This window comes from Cavia porcellus, unplaced genomic scaffold (genome assembly GCF_034190915.1).
Source record: "Cavia porcellus strain 051 isolate PalLab524CR breed Dunkin Hartley unplaced genomic scaffold, mCavPor4.1 scaffold_1, whole genome shotgun sequence".
NCBI classification, from domain to species: domain Eukaryota; kingdom Metazoa; phylum Chordata; class Mammalia; order Rodentia; family Caviidae; genus Cavia; species Cavia porcellus.
This window is the reverse complement of record NW_026947484.1, coordinates 119,191,061-119,217,051: the sequence shown is the minus strand read 5'-3', so window position 1 is coordinate 119,217,051 and position 25,991 is coordinate 119,191,061. Positions and strand designations below refer to the sequence as shown.

The 25,991-nt window shown below is 33.0% G+C and overlaps 1 protein-coding gene across 5 annotated transcripts in view; it reads left to right on the top strand.

Moving 5' to 3' along the window:
* Positions 1-25,991, top strand: part of Dpyd (dihydropyrimidine dehydrogenase) — an 816,845-nt gene that overhangs the window by 32,227 nt on the left and 758,627 nt on the right. For all 5 annotated transcript variants that reach the window (XM_003478953.5, XM_063254705.1, XM_063254712.1 and 2 more), the window contains one exon: positions 3,993-4,103. In XM_003478953.5, coding sequence (XP_003479001.2) covers positions 3,993-4,103 — 111 coding nt within the window. The remainder of the gene's footprint in view (positions 1-3,992; positions 4,104-25,991) is intronic.

The window sequence follows — 25,991 nt, the reverse complement described above, 5'->3', positions numbered from 1 at the left end:
ACCATGTATGTATGTGCTATATTTAATGAGACATTGTAATCACACCTTCCATAAAATGGCTATTATATGGCTAAGTTTGATATCGGGATTCTCTCAAAGTTAGTTTCTCTTGCCTACTTTTTTGTATCCGCATGTATCAGTTATTTTTCTTTGTACAATGCTAGTATGTTTTCCTTAACTACATATAATGAAATAATTGAGGGTGTTATTTTATAAGGAAAAAAAGTTTATTTAGCTCACAGTTTGGGAGTTTATGAATTCATGCCACATTAAGTCATCTCCAAAGGACTCAGTTTGTCTATATCACATCACAACAGAAGTCATCAGGTGAGAACACGTGCCAGGGAGATAGGAAACCCTAAAGTCGAGAGGAGCTAGGTTGGAAGTTTTACTAGGCTTTTCTTCTTAAAGGTACCTTCGCCTCATAACATTACCATGCTTGGGCCTAACTACTAACATATGAAAACTTGGGGGACACACAAACTGTATGGAAGGAATAGCACATGGCTTGTGATATTTATTGAAAACTTTAAGATGTAACATAATTTACCATATCAATTGTAGAATGGGAGATTTGTTTTTATATTCTTTAGTGACTAGATAGATTGTTTTATTGAATTCTGTATTTCTTATTGCATGATATTAGAAAGTGCAGCCTTGTATATGTGCATAGACCTTCTGTGATAATGGTTTTAGCAGAGTTCTCTTTGTCCTATCTCCAGATTGCTCATTAAATTGTCTTCCTATGTTGTATCACACCCAGGTTTTCAGTTCCTCTGAATTCTCCTGGATTGCTCTAATATTTTTCACAGTACCCTGGACTGTAAATTGTCTTACAGTGTAATTCAATTTAATTTGTATCTTGCAGGGATAGTTTTTAAGATGAGTCCTTATGGTTTTGTGATGCCAGGAGAGCTTATCTTAGCTTTTTTCTGGTTCTCCCAGGTGAAATATTTGCCTTAATGTTTTAGTTTATTGGTCTTGTGAAGCTTCTAGCCTCCTATTAATTGTTTACCACCAAAATTTTAATTGTTTTTAAGAGGACTCTAGACTTGAACTTCCCACTCATCTGAGTTAAAATGAAGTCAGTTCCTTTGGGGAGAGCTGTCTCTTTATATGTCTGCCTTTTCTTCTGGAAAAAAGACCTGAAACACAGTTATAGACTGGCCCACCACCACCACAATGGACGAGCTGAGAAGAAGGGTTATTGGCATACTATTCTTGGGGTAAAATTTCCTCGCTGTGAATAAGGGATGATTGGAACAAGGGAGTGCTTGACTTCTCACCTGTACTTTCCTGGAGTTGAGTCTCTGCATAGTGGTGGAGAACAGGCAGGAGAAATAGTGGTAGCCTGCCCTTCCCAGGGACACATCATAGACTTCAAATATAGGTTGGAGCCAGAGGGAGCAGTGTTCTTTGTTACACTTACCCTGTGGAGCAATGACTTGACACTGAATTGGGAGAAGGCTGATAGAATATATAAAATGTTGTAGAGTCTCAGTGTTTTCAAAATTTTAGTAGATTTTTTTTCAATTAATGTGCCTACTTGTGCTAGTTGCCTTTAAGACAATTTCCAGAGACCTTATTTCTTTGTTGTTATGCTAACTGATTTTTATCAGTTATTTTTGTTTTGTTAGGAGCTGCATGTTTCTTTCTGCAGATGTTGTCAAGCCACCTTGAAAGTGATCTTGTGTTTATGTTTTAAAGGCTTAGTTGAGACAGGGTCTGACATTAACTTTTTACTGAGTTTTTCAGACATTTAATATTATTTATAGATATGGTTAAAAACATTTTTCTTTCTTATGCCTCAGAAACTCATATTTAAAAAAGATTTTATCTTTGGATGAATTTGAATCTTAATTCCATACTCGGAAAAACTGAACTCTAGTTCAATCTCTTCTGCATATTAACTGTGAGATTTTAGGATACTTATCCACCTTCAACCTATTTGCTTATCCAAAATATGTAAATAATAGTAGCTGTGTTTAAATTATATAATGCATGTGAAAAACACTTTTAAATTATAAAAAGTAGAATTGGAGGGTATTGTAAATCAAATTCAGACTGAAGTACCTCTTTGGTGATTTTAATCTTAACATAAGAATACTATAAAATTCATTTTAGAGGGTCACTTACTATACTTTGTGATTTTTAAATCCTTCATATTTTCATGTAATGAATATTCTTTTGAGATTGTCTAAGATCATTTAGCAATTGATTACTTTGGATAAGTTTAGAATTGTGATAGTGGAAGGGAAAAACAACATTTTTAGTAAATGCCTGATAGTACAGTAATTTCTTTTATTTATTCATTATTTGTCTAATTTACATAGCCTTGGGGATCCAGTCAGGTTCATCTTCATTTGGGGAAAAGATAATCATGATATATAAATTTTTAAAGTATAAAAATCTAAATTTTGAAGACAGTCTTAGGGTTGGCCAAAAATCTAATAGAAATTTCATTCTCAGGATCCCTATCTAATCCTTCCCAGTCTCTGTGTAAAGAAAGCATATAGAAATAGTGTCATACACAGCCTCTGGATTACATTTTTATTCCACTTTGTTTATAGGGTGTTCATCTGGTTCGTCTGCCCCATTTGAGAAACCAAAAGTCAAAAATAAATAAGTGGGTTTATTCAAGTTTTATGCCTAGTAGATATTAAAAACAAATTCACAATTTTGAATCATTTATTTCCCTGACTTGATCATATAGTACCTACTTAGTATTACTATTCAGAGACTCAAAGTTTAAAAATAGAGTTCTCTAATTCTTCCAGTTAGAGCTCTCACAGTTAGGAGGAAAATCTCATAGAGTAGCAGTTACTATTTAGGTTAGTTTTGGCTGAAAACTTGAATGATCTTGGACAAAAAGATAGTTCTAAATTAGTCAGGGGAAGAGGAGGATTTTTGAGATGCATTTTGGTTTACATGACTAAATAACATTGGCTACAAGGATTTCTAGTACAATTTTGGCTGACATGTCTTTATTTACATCTTAATCTAAATTTTTTTCCTTTAATTTCCACAGTGTTTATTATATACTCTCCATGAACTTAAAAGAAGTAGAATATCTTTTTTTGTGTGTGTGTGTGTGTGTGTGAAAACTCCCAACTTTTGAAAATCTTTGTTTCTTTGGAGTCTTTTCTCTAGATTTTTCTTCATTCTCTACTAAATGCAAAGAAGTAAAATTTCTTTTCTTTGTGAAAACTTTCAACTACTGAAAATCTCTCTGTGTCCTTTGAATCTTTTTCCAGATTTTTCTTTAGGTGTTTTATTGCTTTTGAACATATAAAAAATGTTGAATGATGTTGGAAAAAAATGTCAATTAGCTTTAACTGAAGCATTTGATACTGTGGTTTCTTCTTTCTGGTGAAAGAATAATTGTTCCTGTTGATAATATTGATTTATTTTTCCTGAATGTTTATTTTTTGCCCAGACTACTTTTGATAAATTAGTAGAAAATATAGTGGTAATTGTTTCTTATTTTATCCAGGATAAATATGTTAAAATAAAGCAAAGTAACCTTGTTTTGAGAACCTTGTCTTATTTTGGACATTTTGAGCTTTTGGGCAAGTCATACCATTATTGTTTTTTCTTATTTATTTGGTTTTGTCCTAAAGGAAAATAGATATGTCTTATGTATTCCATATGGTTTTTGTTGTGGTGGTTGTAGGAATTTCCCAGGAAGATCTTTGTTTTTCCCCACTTTTCCTTCATTTTTAACCAAGCACAGAATTTGTCACTTAGTTTTATTAAACACCACCTAGCTAATTTTAGATCATTTGCTAATTTTTTAGATCAAATATAATGCCCTCTCCAAGTTTTCTTTCCTATGAATTCTTTGCTTCAGAGCATTGGTTGAACACCTATGCCATGAGTGTGGCAGCTGCCGATTGTCACTGAAAGCTATAAATGGTTCACCATCATTGCTTTTTGAATTTTTAATGCTGACATATTTACATATACTTTTGCATTGTTTATATTGTCTTTAGAACATCCTGGCTTTGAATCCTCGAACACAAACTCATGCAACTCTGCGTTCCACTTTGGCCAAGAAATTAGACAAGAAGCATTGGAAAAGAAACTCTGATAAGAACTGCTTTGTAAGTATAACTGATACACAATTTCTTGGTGAAAAATTATGTTATTCCAGATATTATAAAACAAAATTTTCCATCTTCCTAGAAATACTGCTAAGTGTGAGTAAATTACTACTATAACATTTTTTATATTTGAAATATTTTGTATTGAATAATCTCAAAAATATGTTTAATTTTAATGCTTTAAATCTATGAAATACTTAAAAATTCTAAATTTAATTTAATACTATTTTTTCCTAAGATCTTTTAAAAATTCTAAGTTTAATTTAATACTATTTTTTCCTAAGATCTTTAAAATGTTCCTTAAATCATTTTCTTATAGTAACAAACATGACAGTGCTCCCATGTTATAGATAGATTTAACTGAAGAAGACTGTGGATGTACTGTTCTCTATGAACTGTCTGAAAATGTGCTCTTGAGCAACATTTGAATGTTAGATGTTTTCTTCTAGTATTCCTAGGTGAATTGTAGGAGCAAAACAGAGTTTCTCTGAGATTTTATTGCTAGATGTTTACTAACCTGGACCTATAAAGTGATCACAGAGCTGAGATTGGAAGACTATAAATGGGTATGTTAGTTTTTCATCACTATGATGAAATGCCTGACATAGGTTAACTTTAAGAAGAAAATACAGTTTTTGCTCACAGTTTCAAAAGTTTCATTTCATGGTTAGTGGGATCTGATGCTTTAACCTGTGAAAAGGGGAAAAAAAAAATCATGGTAGAAGAAAGTGGCAGAAGATTGCTTAATTCATAGCTGCCAAGAAACTGAGGGAGAAGGGACTAGGACAAGATATAAATTCTCAGATTATGCCTGCAGTGTTCTATTTCCTTTATTGAGGCCCCACATCTTAGCAGCTATGAACGTATTATAGATTAACTCACTAAAAGGTTAACCCCTCACCATGATCTAATCATCTACAAAACCCTTCCTTAGAGCACATATGCCTTTTGAGGGGATATATGACCTGAGTACAACCTTGAAGCCAATATTTCAATGCAATCCAAGGGGATGTATAAATCTTTAAATTTGAAGAGAATTTTCTTTTTTACCAGATTTTTCCCAATCTGATTTTTCTAAAAATAATTAGATCATTAATGGCATGAATATATTTGATATTAGTTCTTTTGGTTTTTGTATATCCTATCTTACTATATGTATGATTTGGACTTTTTTCTTCCTTTTTATATTACAAAAGTTAGAAAAGATACATGTTCACATATATGTGGGTATTTACTTAAATTAAAAAAAAAAAATGTATCACCAGTCATCCAGCAAAGTGTTCTGAATGCCATAAAGCAATACAGACACAGAGAAACAATGTGGCATGAGATCTCACAGCTGCTTAAACATAACTTGGATTTTGAAATTAGGTTTCCTTGCTTCATTTCTATAACCTTTGCTACCATTTTATCTACCATACATCTTTGGAATGACAACAGTATGGTCAAAATTAAATCCAGTGACAGGCTTAATCTGTATAAAGAATAGGAACAATTGAAGGACATTGAGAATAGAACCATGTAACTTTCAGTCTTATCTCTCAAAGATTGTCAAGTCTAAATCTCTCATTTTAAAAAGGTGTGAGACCTATGATTCACAGAGATGAAATGACTTCCCTGAAGCCTCCTTTGCAGGTGGTCAAGCTTATTTATGGTTAGGTTTATATTTAGAAAAAGAGGGTTTCTCTGTTATGATGGTTTTTGATACTATTATTATTGTATGGAAATTATTTTCATTCCATAGTGTGATCCTATAAATAAATTTTTTTATCTTTTAAAAATATAATTGACAAAAATGCAATGAGACAGTTTTATTTTTTAAAGTTTTTTTTTTTTTTTTTTTTTTTTTTTTTTTTTTTTTTATCGGTATCAGGGATTGAGCTCACGACCGCCTGCTTGCAAGGCAGGTGCTAATGCTGCTGAGCTAAATCCCCAGCCCCAACCCCCCCTTTTTTTTTTCTTTTTTTGAGACAGTTTATCTCCATCAAATATATACATATTTTTAGAAAATGCATTTGCTAATATCTTTGAGAATATTCACTGGTATTGTGTCAATCTTTTAGGACTGCTATAGCAAAACATTACTGACTAGATGGTTTAAACAATGAAAATTTGTTTTTCACAGTTCTGGAGGCTGAGAGACTGAAATTAAGATGTTGGCAGAGGTGATTTCTTCTGCAGCTTTTAGATGGCAGCTTCTCCCTGTGTTTTTACATGCTCTTCCCTTTGTGGGTACCTGGTCCCAATATCCTCTTCTTATAAGGTTGCCAATTATATGAGATTAGGACCTTAATTTAATTACCTCTTTAAAGACTTGCTCTAAATATATTCATATTTTTAGATACTGAAGGGAGGGATTTTAACTTATGAATTTTGGAGAGATACAGTTCAGCCTATAACAAAGCCTTTGAATTATCAATATTCACTAATTCATCTTCTAGTAGTATACCCTAAAGAAAGAATTAAGAATGTAGGTAAAAATTACTTAAATAGAAAGAGGATTATGCTAGGCATTATTACTCAGTTGAGAAAAAAGTAGAGGAAAATCTACAGAATTTCAACAGTTGGATCACAATTTAAAAAATTAAAGCAAATCATTTAACGGTATTTTTTTATTTTTTTATTTATTTTTATTTTTTTACATAGTGTCTTGGTTACTTTTCCCTCATTGCTGAGACAAAATACCTGACAGCCAAAATAAAGGAAGGAGAAGTGTATTTAGCTTACAGGTTTTAGAGGATTCAGTCCACAGTCATCTAGTTCTAAGGCCATGTGACGTGGCTCAGGGGCAGCCATCATGGCAGCTATAAGAGACAAAACAAAAGGGCAAAAGGAAAACATGCCTCTTTCCCTCCCTTATATTGTGTGCTGCCACCCGCCGCCTTTGGATGGGCATAGTAGTCACATTGCTAATTCCAGCCCAACCATGAACCAGTCACAAACATTAGATTCAACTGCCTCTGTGAGTACTTGAGGCTTTGGGGGCCATCCAGAGACAAACTGTAGTAGATAGTTAATAATCTGGGTAAAAATTCACAACCTGTATTATAAGAAAAGTGATAAAACATCACTGTATTTAGTAGTGGCTATATGTATATTTTTATACTTCAAGTAATAAAATGCACTACTATATTAATAGTTTTTTGGTGCTGGTATATATTTCAGGTTTCCTATAATGAGCATGTATTAGTAGAAAAATAAAATTAGAACTTTAAATCTATATCAAATAATATACACTTGAGTTTCACAACTCATGTGAGATGTACCACACATGAACTGACAGTGAAGTTTATTGTCAAATGGAAAATATGAAGCTAAAGTTCAAAATTATCCTTAGTAAGCATAGTGAAATTTTTCTTTTTCATTTTTATCTTTTGTGCTTTAATAAAGAATTGAATACTACCACAAAATATGATTCACTTTTCAGTTTTATGTTTTTGTTTTATGATTGCTCAACTAAATTAATAATTTTTGCATGTAAAACAAACACAAGAAGAATGAAAGAATGGAGAGAATGCATACAAACCATGAATACAAGACCTGAAAATGACACAGGCCTTAGAGGTTTATTTTTTCCAGTTATGTTCAGAATTAGCATTTAGAAGTTGAAAACCAGACCAAACAAACAAAATGCCATAGACCCACTCACACAGCAGCCCCAACCAAAGCCTGATCTCTCTAGTCAAAGAGCCAAGAAAGCAATAGCCCAGTAAGTCAGAAAACCTTCAGATAGCAAATGTTCCACTCAAATACTACAAAAGCAAACAAACTTGGCCCTTCCCCAGGGACTCTGGAAAAAGCCTGTGGGGAGCTATCTTATAATGAGCTAATGAAATAGCCCAACACTCTTACCCCAGTGTTATCAGAAAGCCAGATAGTGAGCCAGAACTTTCATAGCTACTAGTTAGTGTCAGCAGTAAGTAACAGAGCTGGCCTGCTCCCCAGACTTTGGTTTCAGTAGAGAGACTTCTGGATTCACCACCACCATGCTATAAAGAAGACAACAGAGATGAAAAAAAAAAAAAAAAAAAAAAAAGTCACCAAAGAAATAATGGCTGAAAACCTCTAAAATTTGATACGTGACATAAACCTACATGTTCTAACACATGGTGGACCACAAAGCAATCCACAGCATTACAAACCTTAATTAAAAACTCTGAAACTAAGCAACCAGAAATTATCTTGAAAACAGCCTTCTGTTTTGACTCAGGGCAGGGACTGCTGCTATGAGTAGCTGCGCTCCTCAGCCCTCCCTCCTTCCTGGGTCTGCCTAGGAGAGCACTTCACCTTGGCTGTGTCTGTGCTTAGCATGTCCCTCCTTCTTTTCACCCTTCACCTTGGGTTTTGAAGTGCATGCACACAATAAGTATGCACAACTAAATAAATCCCTGTCTTGATTTTTGCTTCTAGCGAAAAATCTTCAAATTGCTAAAATTACTGTTTGGACCTTCACTGGCAGCATTTGTTACAGACAGCCATTCTCTTTATCTGGCAATATTTTTCTTCACTTGGCTTCCAGGGCATAAATCTACCTGGTTTTCTTCTTACTCACTAGCGTTTCCATTTTGCTCATTCTTGACTTCTTTGTTGTTTATTCCCTATCTTTGATAGGCTTAGGTATTTGTAGATACCGCCTCTTCACACCCCTCTCTTCATTCCTCTTTTTCCTTTTTTTCTACCTTTTCCCTTCCTTTATTTATTTGTTGTCGTTTCTTTTAAAGTATTCAGTGTTGATGATCTTATTGTATATACCATCTTCACACAGTTGTGTCCTGAATTCCTATCCCTAACCTGCATTCCTGTCTCTCATTTTACCACCAAATGCCTACTGAATATTTCTCCTTAGATGTCCAGTAGCATCTCAAATATAGTATGTTGAAAAATTCAAATTATGATCTTGCCTTTAAAGTCCATTCCATGTAGTCGTCTCCATTCATCCTTTCATTTAGAACAAAATGTTAGTATTTGATTTCTTTACTTCTCTTACCTTCCATAACTAACTTGAAGATCCTTTTGCCTGTGCCTTCAAATATATTCAGAATCTAACTTCCTGCTTACCACTTACATCAATGCCAAATTTTCTAAATCATCTTTACTATTTTTCACTAGATTACTAGAATAACCTTGGAATGAATCTCCATGTTTCTGTTCATTTCCAGTGGAATCTGCTTTTAATAATATAGTTTAGAAGCACCTTAAAATTTCTGCTTTCAATAATCTTTAGTCATTGCTCAGTGTATTCACATATACAATTTACTTTACATAGTTGTGATGTCAGCAGGACCTTTTCTGATCATTACACTTAAACTCTAATCTTCCTTATTTTAACTTTGTTTCCTTTAGATTTCCGTGCTTCATTTTTTTCCATAGTATTTATTACTGTTCTACTCTACTTTTTTTACTATTGATTTGTTAATGAACAAAAGGTATGACTCTTATATATTCTTTACACACAAGATAAAAGGGTTATATATTTCATTACTGTATAGTGCTTCACAGTTCCCAGTACCACTATATATTGCATTTAATTTTTACTCTGTAGCATCTAGATGACTCAGAAATGTTTCCTTATTTTACTTAAAATATTGGCTGTGCTGAAAAATGTTAATTGATTTTCTTAAACTTTTAAAATTATTTAGTGTTGTAGACATTTTAAAAATTCTCATCATCTTAATGTAGTATGTCCTTTCTAGTATATTAGTTCACTTCATTAGAAATAACAAATAAGCTTATGAGAAAATAGGTATACAAAGGAAAATACAGATTATAATGATTGTCACACTTGTGATCAATATTATTATCTCATTTCTGAAGAGTTGCATACCTAACCACCAATGTAAAGTTTTATTTTTATTTTGATTGATTGATTTCTAAATAATTGCTTTAGATTTACAATGTTCTGCTTTTATTTGATGCATATGATCACTGTATTACTAGTCTTTACATGTATTCATTAGGGTTATGGTAGGTTGTTTTGAAGTCCCAGAAAGCTTTTCTTGAGACATTATGTAATCCTACCTGTTTATTTGTCTTCCTTCCTTCTTTCCTTTTCTTTAAATTATCAACATTCCAGGCACTATACTGATGCTACTAAGAGATGAATACAAACTACAAAATCAGTTAGTGCAGAATGCTTCTTAAAGTAGATACAATTTTGTTTTATAAATAAATTCTAGGCTTCTTAGAAAACATGCAACATTTTTGATAGAATTTTTGGCCCAGAAGGAAACCATCTGATGGAATTTTCGGTGTGGCTGAAAAGATAAGAAGTATCAAATAAAAGCGACCTTTATTTTAAGGATGTGGAGAGAGACTCCATGACCCTCTAGGGTCTGGCATTCTTTCCGCCAGACACATGGTGTAGGGGCATACATGTAGCTTAGGTTTGGGTGGTGCACTAAGGGGTATTAGTGAAGCACAGGTAGCCCATTGGTATTCATTTTGCACCACAGGTAAATTGCCTAGGGGTGGGAAAGATGACCTCAAGATAGAGCCCCTTGGTTCTGCCTCCCAGCCTACAGTGTCCCATCTGGGGCAAAACCCTTTTAATTTTGGCCTATGAAAATAAGAAAGGCAAATCAGAACTTTTTGCTCAAGAATTAGTTTACTTGATAGTTTAATACCATTCTATTATTGAAAATTCTGAATTCAGTAAGAGATTTAAACTGGCAAATAGGTTTATATTGATTAATGAAGCAGAAAGCTTTTACTTCCAGTATCTTTTATGCAAGTGTTTCATAACTGCTGTTTATTTTTGCCACTTTTGAAAATGTTGAACTGACCTAATTACATAAATATTTTGCATTCATTTTCTGTGTGCAATATTTGAAGACCAGAATATATCACAAATTAGAGTATTTGTCCTGGGTGAAAATAAAAAAGAAAGCCTGTTAAATACTGTGAATTATTAGACATATTTTTTATGAATTTTAGCACATTTATCTAAAGGTCTAAAGACATGACATATCTTAGGGGCCTGCAATAAAAAAGGAAGAATAAAACATAATGTGCATTGAATATTTGCAATCTTCTACCCTATTTCTAATTGGGTTTTGTGAGGCAATCTTCTACCCTATTTCTAATTGGGTTTTGTGAGGCATCTCATTTAAATTTCAGAATCACTTTTAAAATAGTTGGTATATTTTGTCTCTACTCATATCTGAAGGAACTGTGGTACATGGGAGCATAGTAAATATGTCCAGGACTCCACAACCAATTGGTGGAGCTTTGGATTAAACCTATGTGATGTAACAAGAGAGCATTTTAAGTTGAATGTTTTAAATAAGGAGATAAAAAAAATCATTATTTTTTTCTTTGTAGATAAATGACTAAAGTAATACGTGGATTTTGATTCTTCTTCTTATGTGGTTTTCACATCTGGTCACTAGTTTATATCCACGTTCAAACAACAAGCCAGATATTGTGACACTGTTCATACTATAATACAGATAACTATGATACAGTGTTTACCAAGACATTCTCATATTTGTTTGAAGATGACAGAAATATAAAAATTAACAATTATAACGATACACTTTCAAAGGAAGAAAAGTATAGGATTTGTAATTATCAATATGACTCATTTAAATTTGCTCTTGGCTAAATCAGTAATATGCCTTTCAGTGTAGAAGATGAATAGAACAAGGAAGGAAGGATCTCTAGGAATATTATAAAAAGTTGTAGGACAAATGAAGACCAGAGAAAGTAGGCAAGTAGGAGAGAGGATAAGCATAAATGTATTTAAGGGTTAAAACAATTAAGACTTAGGTGTTGTCTTCATATGTGCATTTATTAATTTTTAAGGTAAATTGAGGGGAACTGATGGATTCAGTTTCCATCTTCTGGACCTCTGGGGTTGTGGGTCATCTTCTTTAGTTATAAAAATTATAATTCAGTTAAGACTCAAATATATGGATGAAGAGTTTTGAAATATCAGAATATATGTGAGTAATTAAATGCCTGTGAGTAGAGTTTCCAGGAATAGTATATAGAGTGGGAAAAGGGTGGAGTGAGACCTTTAGGACTAGAGCAGGAATTAGATGAGGCAAGGGAGTCACTGGCCTCAGATAGAAAATGTCAGGGGCAGGTAAAGATGAAAATTTGGGTAATAAACACTACAGGAGATGAGATGATAACCGCAAAATCATAGTGGGAGAGTTCAAAAGGGAGGAGAGAAAAATGTAGTTTTTCTCTAAAGTACTATTTCTTGTGCTCTAAATGTAGTTAAATGTCATACTTTTAGAAATTTTTCTTAAGGTTTGCCTTGTTTTCTGAGTCTTATTCCTTTAATTCTCATGTTTACATGAAAAGGCTGCAAATTCACCTCAGTGGTAGAGCACTTGTCTAGCACGAGCATGGCTTTTATGTTCAGTTCCCAGCACTGCCAGACAAACAAATAAGCAAACAGAAATAGAATTAAGTTTACATGACCAATATAAAATCATATCCACTTATTTAATGAGATTACCATTCAATCTCATTCACTCTTGCTTAGCTGGCCAGCTACTTGGCACAGTAACATTTAATAACAAAGACAAGTCCCAATATTGATTATCAAATTCACAACATGGATCCCTATGTTTAAACTTCAAAATAAAATTAATTTTTTATGAAACTCATGGTAAGAAAGCAATCTCTTCTACTACTGCCTTTTTTTATACCACATTTTAAAACAAATTTTCAAGCTTGAACTTGCTTTCTTGAATGTTGACAATAGTTTTCTTCCAAAATTAGATTCAATGCTTGAGTTTATTAAATTAAAAAATCCTAACCATGGTTCTCCATAATTTGATACTTCTTTTAATAGGTTAAAAAATACAATGTTTAAATAGAAAATACAAGAATCTGACAATAAACTCAGGAGTAAAAGTAATATGACATCTTTATGTTTCCACTAACTGTCCTTAATTTCTATTTTGAGCAATCTCTGCAAGTAGAAACTTTGTCTCTGTCACTTGTCCATTTGTTGTTGATTTTCTTTATTTTGTTTCTCTCTGCTTTTCCTTCCAGCCATCTCATTTCTCTGGGCTGGTACATTGTGATAGGTAAGGTGGGCCATGCTTTCCTCACCTTTCCACTAGTAGCCATCATGAGTTCTTCAGAGATATCCTTCATTATCATCTACTGGTTCTTTTCTGGCCTCTAATTTTCCTACTTTGAAGATCATCTTGAGTCTATGGTAGTCATTCTCATGCTTTGGTTAACATTGGTACTCAGGAAACTGGTTGAGTCATCACTCTCAGAGGTTCAACTAGTTAGTAAATTATGTGTTCTCCATCCTTTGATGTATACCACGTGCCTCTTAGTTGCCAGTTGCCTGTTGACACCCTCAGGAGCTGTGAACTGATCATTTTCCCCCAAAATATATCAGTATCTCTGGTTCTTTTGTTTTGGCTTTCCCTTGTCTCTCAATTACTAAAATATTTATGTGATCAATCTGGAAAAGTTAAAAGTAGAGAAGACTTACTTTTAAGTCATCATATATTTTTTTATTAAATCCTCAGTCAATCACCCATGTTCTTCACCTTTAGTGAAATCCAAAACCTAGGAGAAGCCTTTGTTTCTCTACTTTTTGCAGTTACTTCTTTTCCTTCAAGAAGGGCTGGGGATTTAGCTTGATGGAGTAAGTGCCTGCATGGCAAGTGCGTGCTAGGTTATGAGTTCAATTCCTGATTCACAAAAAATAAAAATAAAGTAAAAGCCACTGAGTAATGGATGTGAATTTGGAATGAGGAGGAGTTATAGAGAGACTGCCACTACCTCCTGAAGTCTAATTTTGAGTTTGAATTTCACAGACTTCATTCTTTCCTATCCTCTATCCAGAAAGTATTCGATACAGGTCTGGTGGAATCTGAAGAGAAGGCAATCTAAATTCCTATTTGGAGTATAGAAAGGATAGATAAGGCAGTAGGGTCTCATGTGGGGTACCTGAAGCACCGTTTGTGTGATCTTGAGAGTGAGTGCCAACTTAAATTTAGTGTCACACATAGATGCTTAACTTTTTTTATTACTGACCCTGAAAGGCTGCCAAAGGACTTTCTTTGTCCAAAAGTACCAACTAGTTTCAGGATGCACAGATGTCAGCATGAGTGTTTAATCTGAGTAGCAACTGAAAAACCATAATGTAGGATCCTAAGTGGGTTTATATGAGACAAGGGAATGCAGAGCCACTGGCTGGCTGCATGGGGATTCTCTGGTAGCTACGTTACCTTTTCATTAACATTACTACATGTTATGCAGTAGTAAACTTTTTGGAACCACTGATTTGGTATAGTCTTACCAGTTATGTTTTAAAAAATTACAAACGTGTTTCATCTATTAAGAATATTTTAATGTTAGAAAAATAAAGGTATTTTGAAGTGTAATCAAAGTGTTCATTGCTGCAATGCTCTTTGTTATTTTGAGTAAGTAATCAAATTATTACTTAGTTTAATAATTAAGTTTAGCGTGGATTTGTGTTTGTATATGTCTGGTGTATATATACATGTGTGTTAGGATAAAAAGTAACTCGAAAAAAACTCTTAGTTTAAAGAAAGTATAACTTTACCATTTCAGCATGTAGAAAACTTATAGGGAAAAATATATAGTGACATGTGAATACAAACATTTCTTGTTTAATGATCTACCTGTTTAACAATTGTTTGTACTTATGATTATTGCATGACATTTGAATTTGTGTTCCACTTCTTGGACTTAAGACTTTTTATTATAAAATCTCAATATCTTTCTTTTATACTGTTCACCTTGTTTTTACAGTACTTTAATTTTTGGTGATTGTACTGTACAGTACAATACTTTGGTAGTATGTTCTGTTACATACTACAGTACTGCTAGTGAGAGTTATGCAAATAAATGAAGAATTATCAAGCTGAAGTTTCCTTTGACCATTTGTTTGTTCTGAATATTATAATGTACATACTATATACAGCTCCTAATTTAGTGTCTAATTCATTTAATGATCTAGTCACAGGAACAGAATTTGATCATTAAATGATGGATGTCTGTACCTAGAATCCTGACATCAGAGTGTCAAACTATAAGTGAACAGAGATACTAACAGCTTATTTTACTGACATTTATTTGTAACATCTATAGATCTTTTAATTTTGAAGTTGACTTTTGATCTTTGATTTTATGAATTCTGATACATAACTAATATTTATTTCAAAATAGAAAAAAGCTCTTATGGGAACATATTTTTGGCAGAAGTTTTAAAGAGTTGTTTTACTGATTTCAAAAAAAAACAAACAAAAAAAAAAACCTTGGGGCAATTTCAGTTATGCCTCTCTCAATAATTGCATCCAGTGCCATAGTGTCAGTGACCATATATACTATTCATAACTAAGTCACTATCTCCTCTGAAACCCCATTTGTATCAAGAGTCTCACTAAGGTATTTCCACCTAGATGATGAATTGGTCTTTCAGTGGTGTTTTGTCTAAAACTAACTTATTCAAGTCTACTCCTTTTCCTGCCTCTGTTTATCTTTGATATATTGATAGTGCAAATAATCACTTTGCCCTCCTTAGGACCATTTTTTTACCCTAAAAAGTGCTGTTTTCAACAATGCTACAATATTAAGAAAAAGAAGAATGAAATTTAAAATTATTAGACTCACTCTGGAATCATCAATTAAGATGACATTGGAGAATTTGTCTTTTGCCACATCCATCAATTTTAAAATGCATTTGTTATTCTGGTTAAACTCATCTTAAGTAAAATTTCAACTTAGTTGATATAGTAAAAAACAGCTTAATTTGTTACACATTTTTGTTGTTTTTAGTAGGATAGAAAAATACCTCTCACGGTCTATATCAGTAATGGCAAAACTTTCAGAGAAGAGTGCCCAAAATGCTACCCAAAACTCATTTATCACAAAGCACCAACACTGCAATTAAACCCTATTGAATTCTGAGGTTTTAGTTTAAAAAACAATACATGCACTAACGTCATTTGTCTTAAACAAATAATGTGCATGCCATAGGTTCACCAGCACTGATCTATATTTATGTAGGTTCTATAGAGTAGAACATTTTGATAAAAGTAAATGTCAGGTTTACTGATGATATAGCTAAGCCTGATGATTTGTCACAGCACTGGAAATGCATGAAAAGACAATCCATTAAAAATAAAAAAAATCTGTTATCAGCTGTCTTTGTATCTATCTGTAGACAGTGGTCATACTAATTGTAAGTTATAATTCATCTTAAATAGGATTTTTTATTGTGTGATTTTCAGAATAAGAAGTAATTCTTACAAGAGTGTGAACTGTATCATTATTAAGGGCTCACAAAAATATTATTTTTATTTCTCTGGATTGCATATATTAAAATTGATAAACATTTGAACAAACAGATCAGTTTGCTTATGACGTCTTGAATTGGAAAAAATCCATATGCACCTATATTGCTAGTAAATTATACAAATATGTTCATGGTCTGCACATAGTGTATTTCTTATGAATTTATGGCATACTTACTGTGCATCAAGTATTTTTGCATTTATGAAAAAAGTAACTCAAGATTTTTCTCATAATTTACTATTTTATATTATTTCTTTCACTATTCTGAGAAGTGAGTATATTTCACTTACATTTTCTGATATAAGATTTAGGGACTGCATATCAGGGAGGATTCAAATGTGTGCCATACTTGGCAGCCGTACCTGAGGGAATAATGTGCTAACAGTGATGACAAAAACTGTTAGTGTAACAAAGTCTGAACTAAACATGTTAAAATGGAAACTAAATTAGTTGACTAACAACTTTTTGGAATATGTTTTACTGATTTACTCCCTACTATTTCTTCCTTTATTTTTTTTTCATAGAACCCTTAGCTTCTAAGGAACCTTGTGTTTCCATGCTTGTTTAGTTGTTTAGCATCTCTCTCTGTTGGAATGTAAGTTCTCTGAGGAACTCCTCATCACTTGCATTAGTAGTAAGCATTAACAAATATTTAGTAAGCTCTCAATCAATAATAATGGGTTGAATAGAATATTCATTGAATTCTTAGATATATACTGGCTACCGTATTGCACTTGTGCTGAGACTACTACTGAATTCTTAAGGAACTTGCTGTCTGTGGATGAAGATTACTGTCACTTAACTAATTGTCATGATTATTATTATTATCTTTCATTAATGGAAAATATGTAGCTTGGAGAAGATAAATGAATTGTGCAGTATCACATGTCTTGTAACGAAACTATTAAGTTTATCCCTGGTTTCATTTTCCAAATAGATTTTTATGTAGTAAGTCTTTTCAACCACTGTACCTAGACATTTTTAGAAATACAAAAGTATACCTTGAACCAGCAATTAAAATTTGAGGGCACTGATTGAATTTCTATCCATTATCTATGAAGTATGGAATCTGAATAATATTTTCTGAGTATTGTGGGGCATCAGTCAATTCCTTTTCACAGCAAGGAACCCTCTCAAAATTAGTTAATTGCATTCCACTTTTGGAGATTTCTGTTACATTACAACAGGTAAAGTATTTTACCTTTTTATAAAATCTAAAATACTATAAATTTTGACTTGATTTGAAATATACAAATTTATTAATTACCAGGTATTGAAGAAAGATCTAACACATGCCACCCACTGTGATAACAATAGAGAAAAGGACAAACTGCTTTTGCTCTGACAAATTATAGTCAGTTGCACAGGAATTAAGCTTCTCTTCACAATCAAATTTTGTATGTATGCCTTCTATGGGAACAAGTTCTGAAGTATGTATGTAGCTTGATATCAGAATTCAAGGTTGGTCTTCCAAAAAAGCACGATTTAAGATAAAAACGTAGGAAAGAATCAAAGAAAAGAACTGGGATCCTGCTTGAATGAAGAACATGTACTGGAAGGAAATACGTGAGAACATACTTAACTAAAGTTTATTGTTTACCCATTTTCAGCCACTCCGTGGCTATCTTCTCAGTGAGTTTACGATTTTGTAATACTGAGCCTATAAATCATAGGATCTTCTAGATTCCTGAGATGTGTTCAAACTGTTGTCCTATTGTCCTCATGCAAGATATTTAGCACCATTTTGTTTTGTTTTGTTTTTCTTTTTGGTATCTGGGAACTAAGTCATAAGACCTCACCCTCAGGTTTGCCAGGTGCTGTGCTGCTGAGCTACATCCCCAGCTGGGCATCTTTTATGTGTGAATTTTTTCAGCAAATATTCTCTCTTTGGAGCCAGCTTTGTATGTGCTCCTTTTCTGATGAAACTGAAAACTTGGGCTGGGGATTTAGCTCAGGGCCATAAGCATCTACCTAACAAGCCTGAGGTCATGAGTTTGACCCCCAGTATCACCAAAAAAAAAAAAAAAAAAAAAACAAAAAACAAAACAAAACAAAACAAAAAAAACCCCCGCAAGAGTTGCTGGGGATTTAGATCAGTGGCATAAGCGCCTGCCTTGCAAGTGTGTGATTGTGAATTCAATCCCTGGTACTGATAAAAAAGAAAAAAGACAAAAAACCAAACAAACAAACAAACAAACAAAAAAACAAACAAACTGAAAACTTTCACATTTCCTGTGACGCTTGATTTTTTCTGTAGATTTGGCTTAAAATGCCTAGCATTGTTCACGCCACAGCCCAAGTGTTGAGCTACGTTGAAATTTCTTCTGCCATATCATTACGCAACTATCCTAATCTAAGCATCCTCCAGAGTCTCAGGACACTGACAAAATCGAGACAAATTTTCTTCCAGAGTGAAACACATATAGCCTTTATTGCAATGCCAAAGGAGTCCTTGTTCACAAATGAATCCTCCTGAACCTCATTTTACTGTCCCCATGCTTGTCAGCATCCTGGTCTGCTAGACATAAACCACAATCATTCATAAAGCTCAGTTCATAGCATCTTAAGTCTTTTCTACCTGGCTTCTCCAAATATTTCTAAACTTTTCCTGCAACCAGTTCCAAAAATCTTCTGAAACACAAAGGTAGAATATCAATAGTGACCCCAATTCTTACACCACTTTTCTGTATTACTAATTTTTCCATCACTAGGACAAAATTCCTAATACTTAAGAGCTCACAGGAAAAGAGTTTTGTTTGGTTCATATTTTCTAGCGGTTTCTGTGTAAAATTGGGTGGCTCCAAGGTAGAAACAGTATGGTGAAAGGACCTGACAGAGGACAGCTACTTATCCAGGAAGCTTAGAAACAGGGAGCCAGGGACAGGAATCCACCCATGTAGGTCACACTTCCAGTGACCCACCTCTAACTATATCCCAGCTCCTAATAGCGCTGTCCCCTACTGAATCATGAATAGATTAGTCTACTAATGGATGTGTTGCCTCCCATGATGGAATCAACTTTCAAATACATGAAACTTTTGAGGCATATTTTATATTTTAACCATCCCAGTTCTGGACAGTTCCAGTGTTTGGCTAACAACACAGAGGATGAGAAAGTCACTTGAAACTGTAAAGATGATGATGACCAATAATTATATTTATTTAAAAGTGCTATAATGTGGTTATTTTATTAAGAGAAGTATATGTCATCTTATTAAGAAGGCTGCTTATTTGATACATGTTATAATTTAGAATTTTTGCTAAATATTAGATTCTGTCTTTGAAAATGTGTGCTTCCTTGCTTTTTAATTCCACACATAATAGTGTTGTCAGAGATACGTGTAATAAAATGGTAACTGACAAAAAAAAAAAAAAAGAAAAGTGTTAGTTCTGGTTTTCCTGAGGCTTTTATAAAGGGGCTTTAATTATTTATTTCAGATGGATCACAGTTTTCTCCACATATATGTGACACACAAATTAAACTCATTTGTAATTGTCAGCCAATTGCTCTGTTACTTTTATTTTGTCCAAGTTTGGAATTTATATAATGGCTAAACAGCTATTTTTTCTTTAAATCAGCTTTATTGTTAATTAGAATAGAGAATATTTATCTGGTTAAGGTTTACACTGAAGTAGAGTAAACTTTACCCTAAGTAAAGTGTGTTTCAATTACCTTTATTTGCAAAAGAAAAAAGCATTCCTTTTATAGCTTCCTTATATTTTAGGTTGGGATCTTATGAGGGAAAACAGTAGAATTAAAACAGATAATCGGCAGACAGATTGGTTTAGGACATAAGTTCTAGGGATAAACTACAAGATTTAGCTATTGGTTTTGCCATTTACTAGTCTTGTGACCCCGAGTAAACTAATCTCTTTTTGCTTCCATCTCATCTATGATTGAAGATAATAATAGCATCTATCTGACCTATTAAATGAGACAATGTGCATGCTATACTTAAAGCTGGCTGTCATGTATGTGAACCTCTGCGTGTGTTATTGCTTATCATTATCAGCATGGGTGGTTTGGATCCTCCCATGTGTGTTTCTGTTGGTACATATGTAGGGTCATCATGACAGTGGACAGAAAAGAACAAGATAATGGAAAGAACGTTGGAGGTAGAATGAATAGGAAGACACTACTGTGGTAATGGAAACCGGAGCATTTCCTCCAATTCACAGAAATGTTCAGGCAGTGAATTCTGACTCCACACTCACACATACATAATGAGAGATAAGATCTTGAGAGAGATAAAAAGCCTCTAGTTTTTTCGAGTCCGCCTCATATACATCAAATTGCAACAAATTATTTTCCTGGGTTTTTTTTTTTTTTGCCATATTTTGTTCTCCAAAAAACCTCAATATGATGCTCTGGACTTGGTCAGTTGGTCAATTATCATCAGAGGCTAGAGCTCTTCACTGTCTTGGGGAATTCCACCCTAGTTGAACCTTTCTGGTGTTAACTTCTGAAGGGCTACTCAGTGTTAAGCTAAAATATGTTCCTTCTCTTAGAAAGGATCCAGAGTGAAATATTTACTGTCAGTATCTGACAGTAAATCAGTGGAAATTTCTCTTGGGTGAATTTGTTGTTCATATAGACTACATGTTATTCCAAGAATATTGAGATTGGACCCAAAAGATCTGTAATCAAATTGATTTGATTTGTTTACACAGAAGTTCTTTGCATAATCATAAATATTAAACTGGAATTGTATGATGTATTGTAGGTCAATAAGTACTATATAATAAACCAGATGTGTGTGAAGACTATGTCTATAAAAACAGAATATGTATATTTTAAAAGATATTAATGAAGCATATTACTGTATTTACAAATAAGAAATATCTTTGCATATGGGAAAATAGGGTGCTCTGAACAAAAGAAATCAGCCAAATTGTCTTTAGAGCCTAATCGTATATTTTACCTTGCAAAACATTTACTTGGTGCTCATAGCAAATAAATATGTGAGTTTTGCTGTTTTCCAGAATGGCATACAATGGCAGCTGTCTTTCTAATCGTTCCTCTATTCAAACACTAATCGTGAAGCCCACATAGAATGCTAGACGCCTGAATAGGTAGACAATGGCAGCAGCATTTTTAATCACAGTTCTATTCAAGCACTAATGGGAATGATGATTAAAGGACATTAGAGGGAGCACTTTGACATCTGATCCTTTGAACTGATGACTGTGAAAGCTGCACTACACAGAGCACACTTGGCCAGACTGCGTTCCTTAAATAAAAATGTCATGATTTCCAGTGTAGGAAATATTGCATTAGATCCTATTGAAATGATTAGGAATTGAGAAGCTTTTCTTTTAATGAAGATGTGGTGTATGCTGTATTTCTCACAAGACTAAGAATGTTGCATGTACTACTCTGAGTATTAGGGAACACAGTGGGAACACGAAAAAGGTCTTCCTATAGTCAGACATTTAGAGATGAATATGATCTGAAATGTGAAACTGTTGCCATGGCTTGTGATTATTAAAATCTGTGAATCAGGATCATATCTCCTAATAGCATTGTCTTTTAAATTTCTTTAAAAGAATATCTTTTAAAGCTGGATGTAGTGGTGCACACCTGTAGCAGCACTTGGAAGGCTGAGGCAGGAGGATTACTGTGAATTTGAGGCCTGTCTGGGCTACATAGTGAGTTCAAGACCTGGGTAAATTGCATATTTAGACACTGTCTCAAAAAACAAAACAAACAAAACACAAAATAGGGTAACTTTAATGTACTTATTTTGAATTGCTTTGCTAAAACTATTGTTATACCCCATGTATATGGTCACACTTTGACTTAATCATCTTTAATCAAATAGAATTGAATGTTTCACCTTTCTTTTAGAATTTATAATATCTATTTAGATTTTGTTAACATGTTCCCAGAGCATTTCATGTCATTGATTCTAAAAATTTTGAAGTGTATTCCACATTTGCAGGTAAGATCAGTGGTTAAAAATTCAACAACAGGGGCTGGGGATTTAGCTCAGCGGCATAAGCGCCTGCCTTGCAAGCAGGCAGTCCTGAGTTCGATCCCTGGTACGGATAAAAATGAAAAAGACAAAAAAAAAAAAAAAAAAAAATCAACAACAGTATTTGAAGATGCAAATCTATATATCAATAAATATACATACTGTATATGATATGGATTAATGTATTCTATGTGAGGAGGGAAAAAGTCTAATTTGTTAGTTGTATAACAGAATGTGAATTTGACAGAAGACAGATTAATAGTAAAAGAATAAGTTTCTGTTTGATAGTAAAAGAATAAGTTTCTGTTTAACATTCATATGCATAGACATCACAGGAAAAAAATGAAGACCCCCCCCAAATGGTTAGACTTAGGGGTCTATATACCATTTTAAACAAAGGGTAATGAATTGTAAAGAAGTGATAAGAATAATGAAAAGGTTATTTTAAACTTCTAGGTGTGATAAATTCTGAGAAGTATATAGGGGATGGTAATGGAAGATAAGGGTTATTGTAATAAGGTTTCTGAAAAAGCACCTAAGCATTACCTGTCTATCTGCATATTTCCTAGTTTGAGAAGACACAGGAAAATTTTACAAAAAGGGAAATTTATGTTTGCTTTTAGGCATGTTGGAGGAAGTCAAAGAGCTTATCTCCTTTGCTTCTATTATTTGCCTTCAACTCAAAAGAATCCTTGTGCTATGATGCTCTTTAAATGTATTTTATGACATCTTTGAAAACAATAAAATTAAGCATTATGTATTTCTCTTTCATAGTTATTATATAAGTACCAGAGTTTACCCTGCTGTTAAAAAGAACAGATGATTAGGATTGTTAAATTCTTTGTGCAAGTCATGCAGCTAGTAAGTGAAATATTAACCCTTAAAGATGAAATTAGACACTTGCATGGCTTAGCACACTCCAGAATATATACAAGTGCATTTATATTTTTGCAAAAAGAAATGAATATTTGGAGAATTTATACTAAAAGACTGAACTGGAAAAAGAAACAGTTGCTGTGTTTACCTATTTGTTCTTGTAGTTGATATTTTTATAAACAAGATCTAATCATCAAAGTTTTACTGGGTTTTCCAAAGAAAATTTATTCTCAAAAATGTCAGCTTGACACATCCAATAAAAAATTGTTGCTTAGAATTAGTTTAAGAAAAATAAATATGCAAGCAGATCTTGAAGTAGTGATATTATTGTGCTGTCATGAAGCAATAATAAAGGAAAAAAATGTATTAAGGGATAAAAATAGAGAAAATTAAGATAAGTATTTTTAATAATGTAAGTTAGTATTTGAAAGGTATATATGAACCATCATAAAATTCAGTGATGTTGAACACTGCTGAAATGCTGAAAACAATATTGCTGATGAAATACTTCTTAAGCTGAGATTCATATAATATTTGAGTGTTCCAATATCTAATTCCCATTAAGTTTTCCAGTCTATTTGTTAACATAATACTGGTTTCAGAAAAGTACCTAGACAGAATATCTGCTCTAAGAAATACTTTGAAAATTGTCACAAATGTAATATCAAGATAGTAATTCCATTTTGCATTTATAGAATATCTTTCTCCAAGAACCTCAAAGCACTTGACATTCATCTTATCATCTTGATGAAGTATTTCTAGGGTGGGAATTATTGCTCTATTCCAGAGGGGATTTAAAAACCATCAACAGTTTTCTCAGACACCTAAACTTTTGTTTGCTTGTTTTCTTTTTTCTTTCTTGTAGTCATATCAGTCTCAGTAAATGGAAATTTTAATTAATGTTCTGGCTAAAAATATTGAATCCTCAATTTTTCTAATTTCTCTCATGTATCATAATCATTCAATAAATTAGTTTTTACATTCAAATGTATACAGTATAGTATCAATTCTCACTTTATCCACTTCAAGGGAACCTGATTTACATGGTGATTAAGGCCTGTGGTTACAATGTAGTGAGGTGCAATACTGACCAATCCATGTGTGATCTTATCAGTTACAACACTTGCTTAGACATTCATTTGGCTTAAGAAACATAAAAACGTAGAGGCATAAACATAAAAAAGAATCATGTATCTACATATTTCAAAGCTATTTGAAAAAGAGAAAGCTGTTACATAATATTTTGTCATCCTATGTTAACAAATGTATTTATATAAAATCAAATTTGAGAAATGTGTTTTGTGTATTGAATTGATAGGCTGGTTATACTAGGACAAGGAAATAAAAGAATGTGTAATTTTAATTTATTTTTTACTAAAGCTTTCATTTTAATAGAATAATAAATTAGATGGTAATAATTGAGCTTTCCATATAATTTGTAATATTTTTTCTTCCTATCCATAAACAAAGAATCACATGATCATATCCATAGATACAGAAAAAGCTTTTGATAAGGTCTAAAACTCATTCATGATAAGAACCTTACAGAAAATTGGAATAGATGGTCTTTAACTCAATATGCTAAAGGCCATCTACATCAAACCAACAGCCAGCATCATATTAAATGGCCAAAAACTGAAGCCTTTACCCTAAAATCAGGAACAAGACAGGGAGGTCCCTTATCACTGCTCCTATTCATAGTACTGGAAATACTAGCCAGAGCAATTAGACAAGAGAGAGAAATAAAAGGATTAAAGATAGGAGAAGAAGAAGTTAACTTATTATTTGCAGATGAAATAATACTCTACATAAGAGATACCCAAAACTCCATTAAATGACTCCTAGATATAATAAATAAATCCAGCGCAAATAAATAAATAAATAAATAAATAAATGTAGCTGGATACAAAGTCAATACTCAAAAATCAGTAGAATTCCTATACACTAACAACAAAATCACTGAGAGAGAAATAAGAGAAGCCACACCCTTCACACTCGCATCCAAAAAATGGAATACTTAGGAATTAATCTCACCAAAGAAGTAAAAGATCTATACAGGGAAAATTATAATACCTTGAAAAAAGAAATCGAAGAGGACCTCAGAAAATGGAAAGACATACCTTGTTCATGAGTAGGAAGAGCAAATGAAATTTTTTTCACACAAATCAATTCTACTGCCTGAGTATAGCATCAGGTCTGCTGTGCCCTATGTCCCTGAGTCTATCTCTAATAATGTAATCTCCTCTTTTTCCCTCATGTTCTTATCCTTTCCTCTTTCTTCATTCAATCAACTATTCTCCAGATTTAAGTGTCTGGAACTGCTATCAGTAGTTGGAACACAAGAGAACAGACAGAAGTCTTTGATGTGTGAATATCTTATTACTAATTGGGGAGAAATAGGCTGCAAAAGCTCATGATTTTTTTTAATTAAAAAAAAGATTAAGTAAAAGAGGACATAACAAAAGATTAAGATAAAAGAGGACATAAAAAAGGTCTGAACAGAACAGTTTAAGCAACATAGTGTTTCACCACAAGACAATCTGACATAACAGTAGCTACCATAGTGTCTCTTTCCTTGAATTAATTGAGTATACCTTCATATACTGTAGTATCAAACATAAAAAGACAGTGTAAAACCATTCAAGAGAATGAAAGTATTGCAGGGTATTCAGAATCAACTAACAAAAAATGAACAAAGGTTAAATGCTCATGATTAAGTAAGTGATATTTCAGTGTT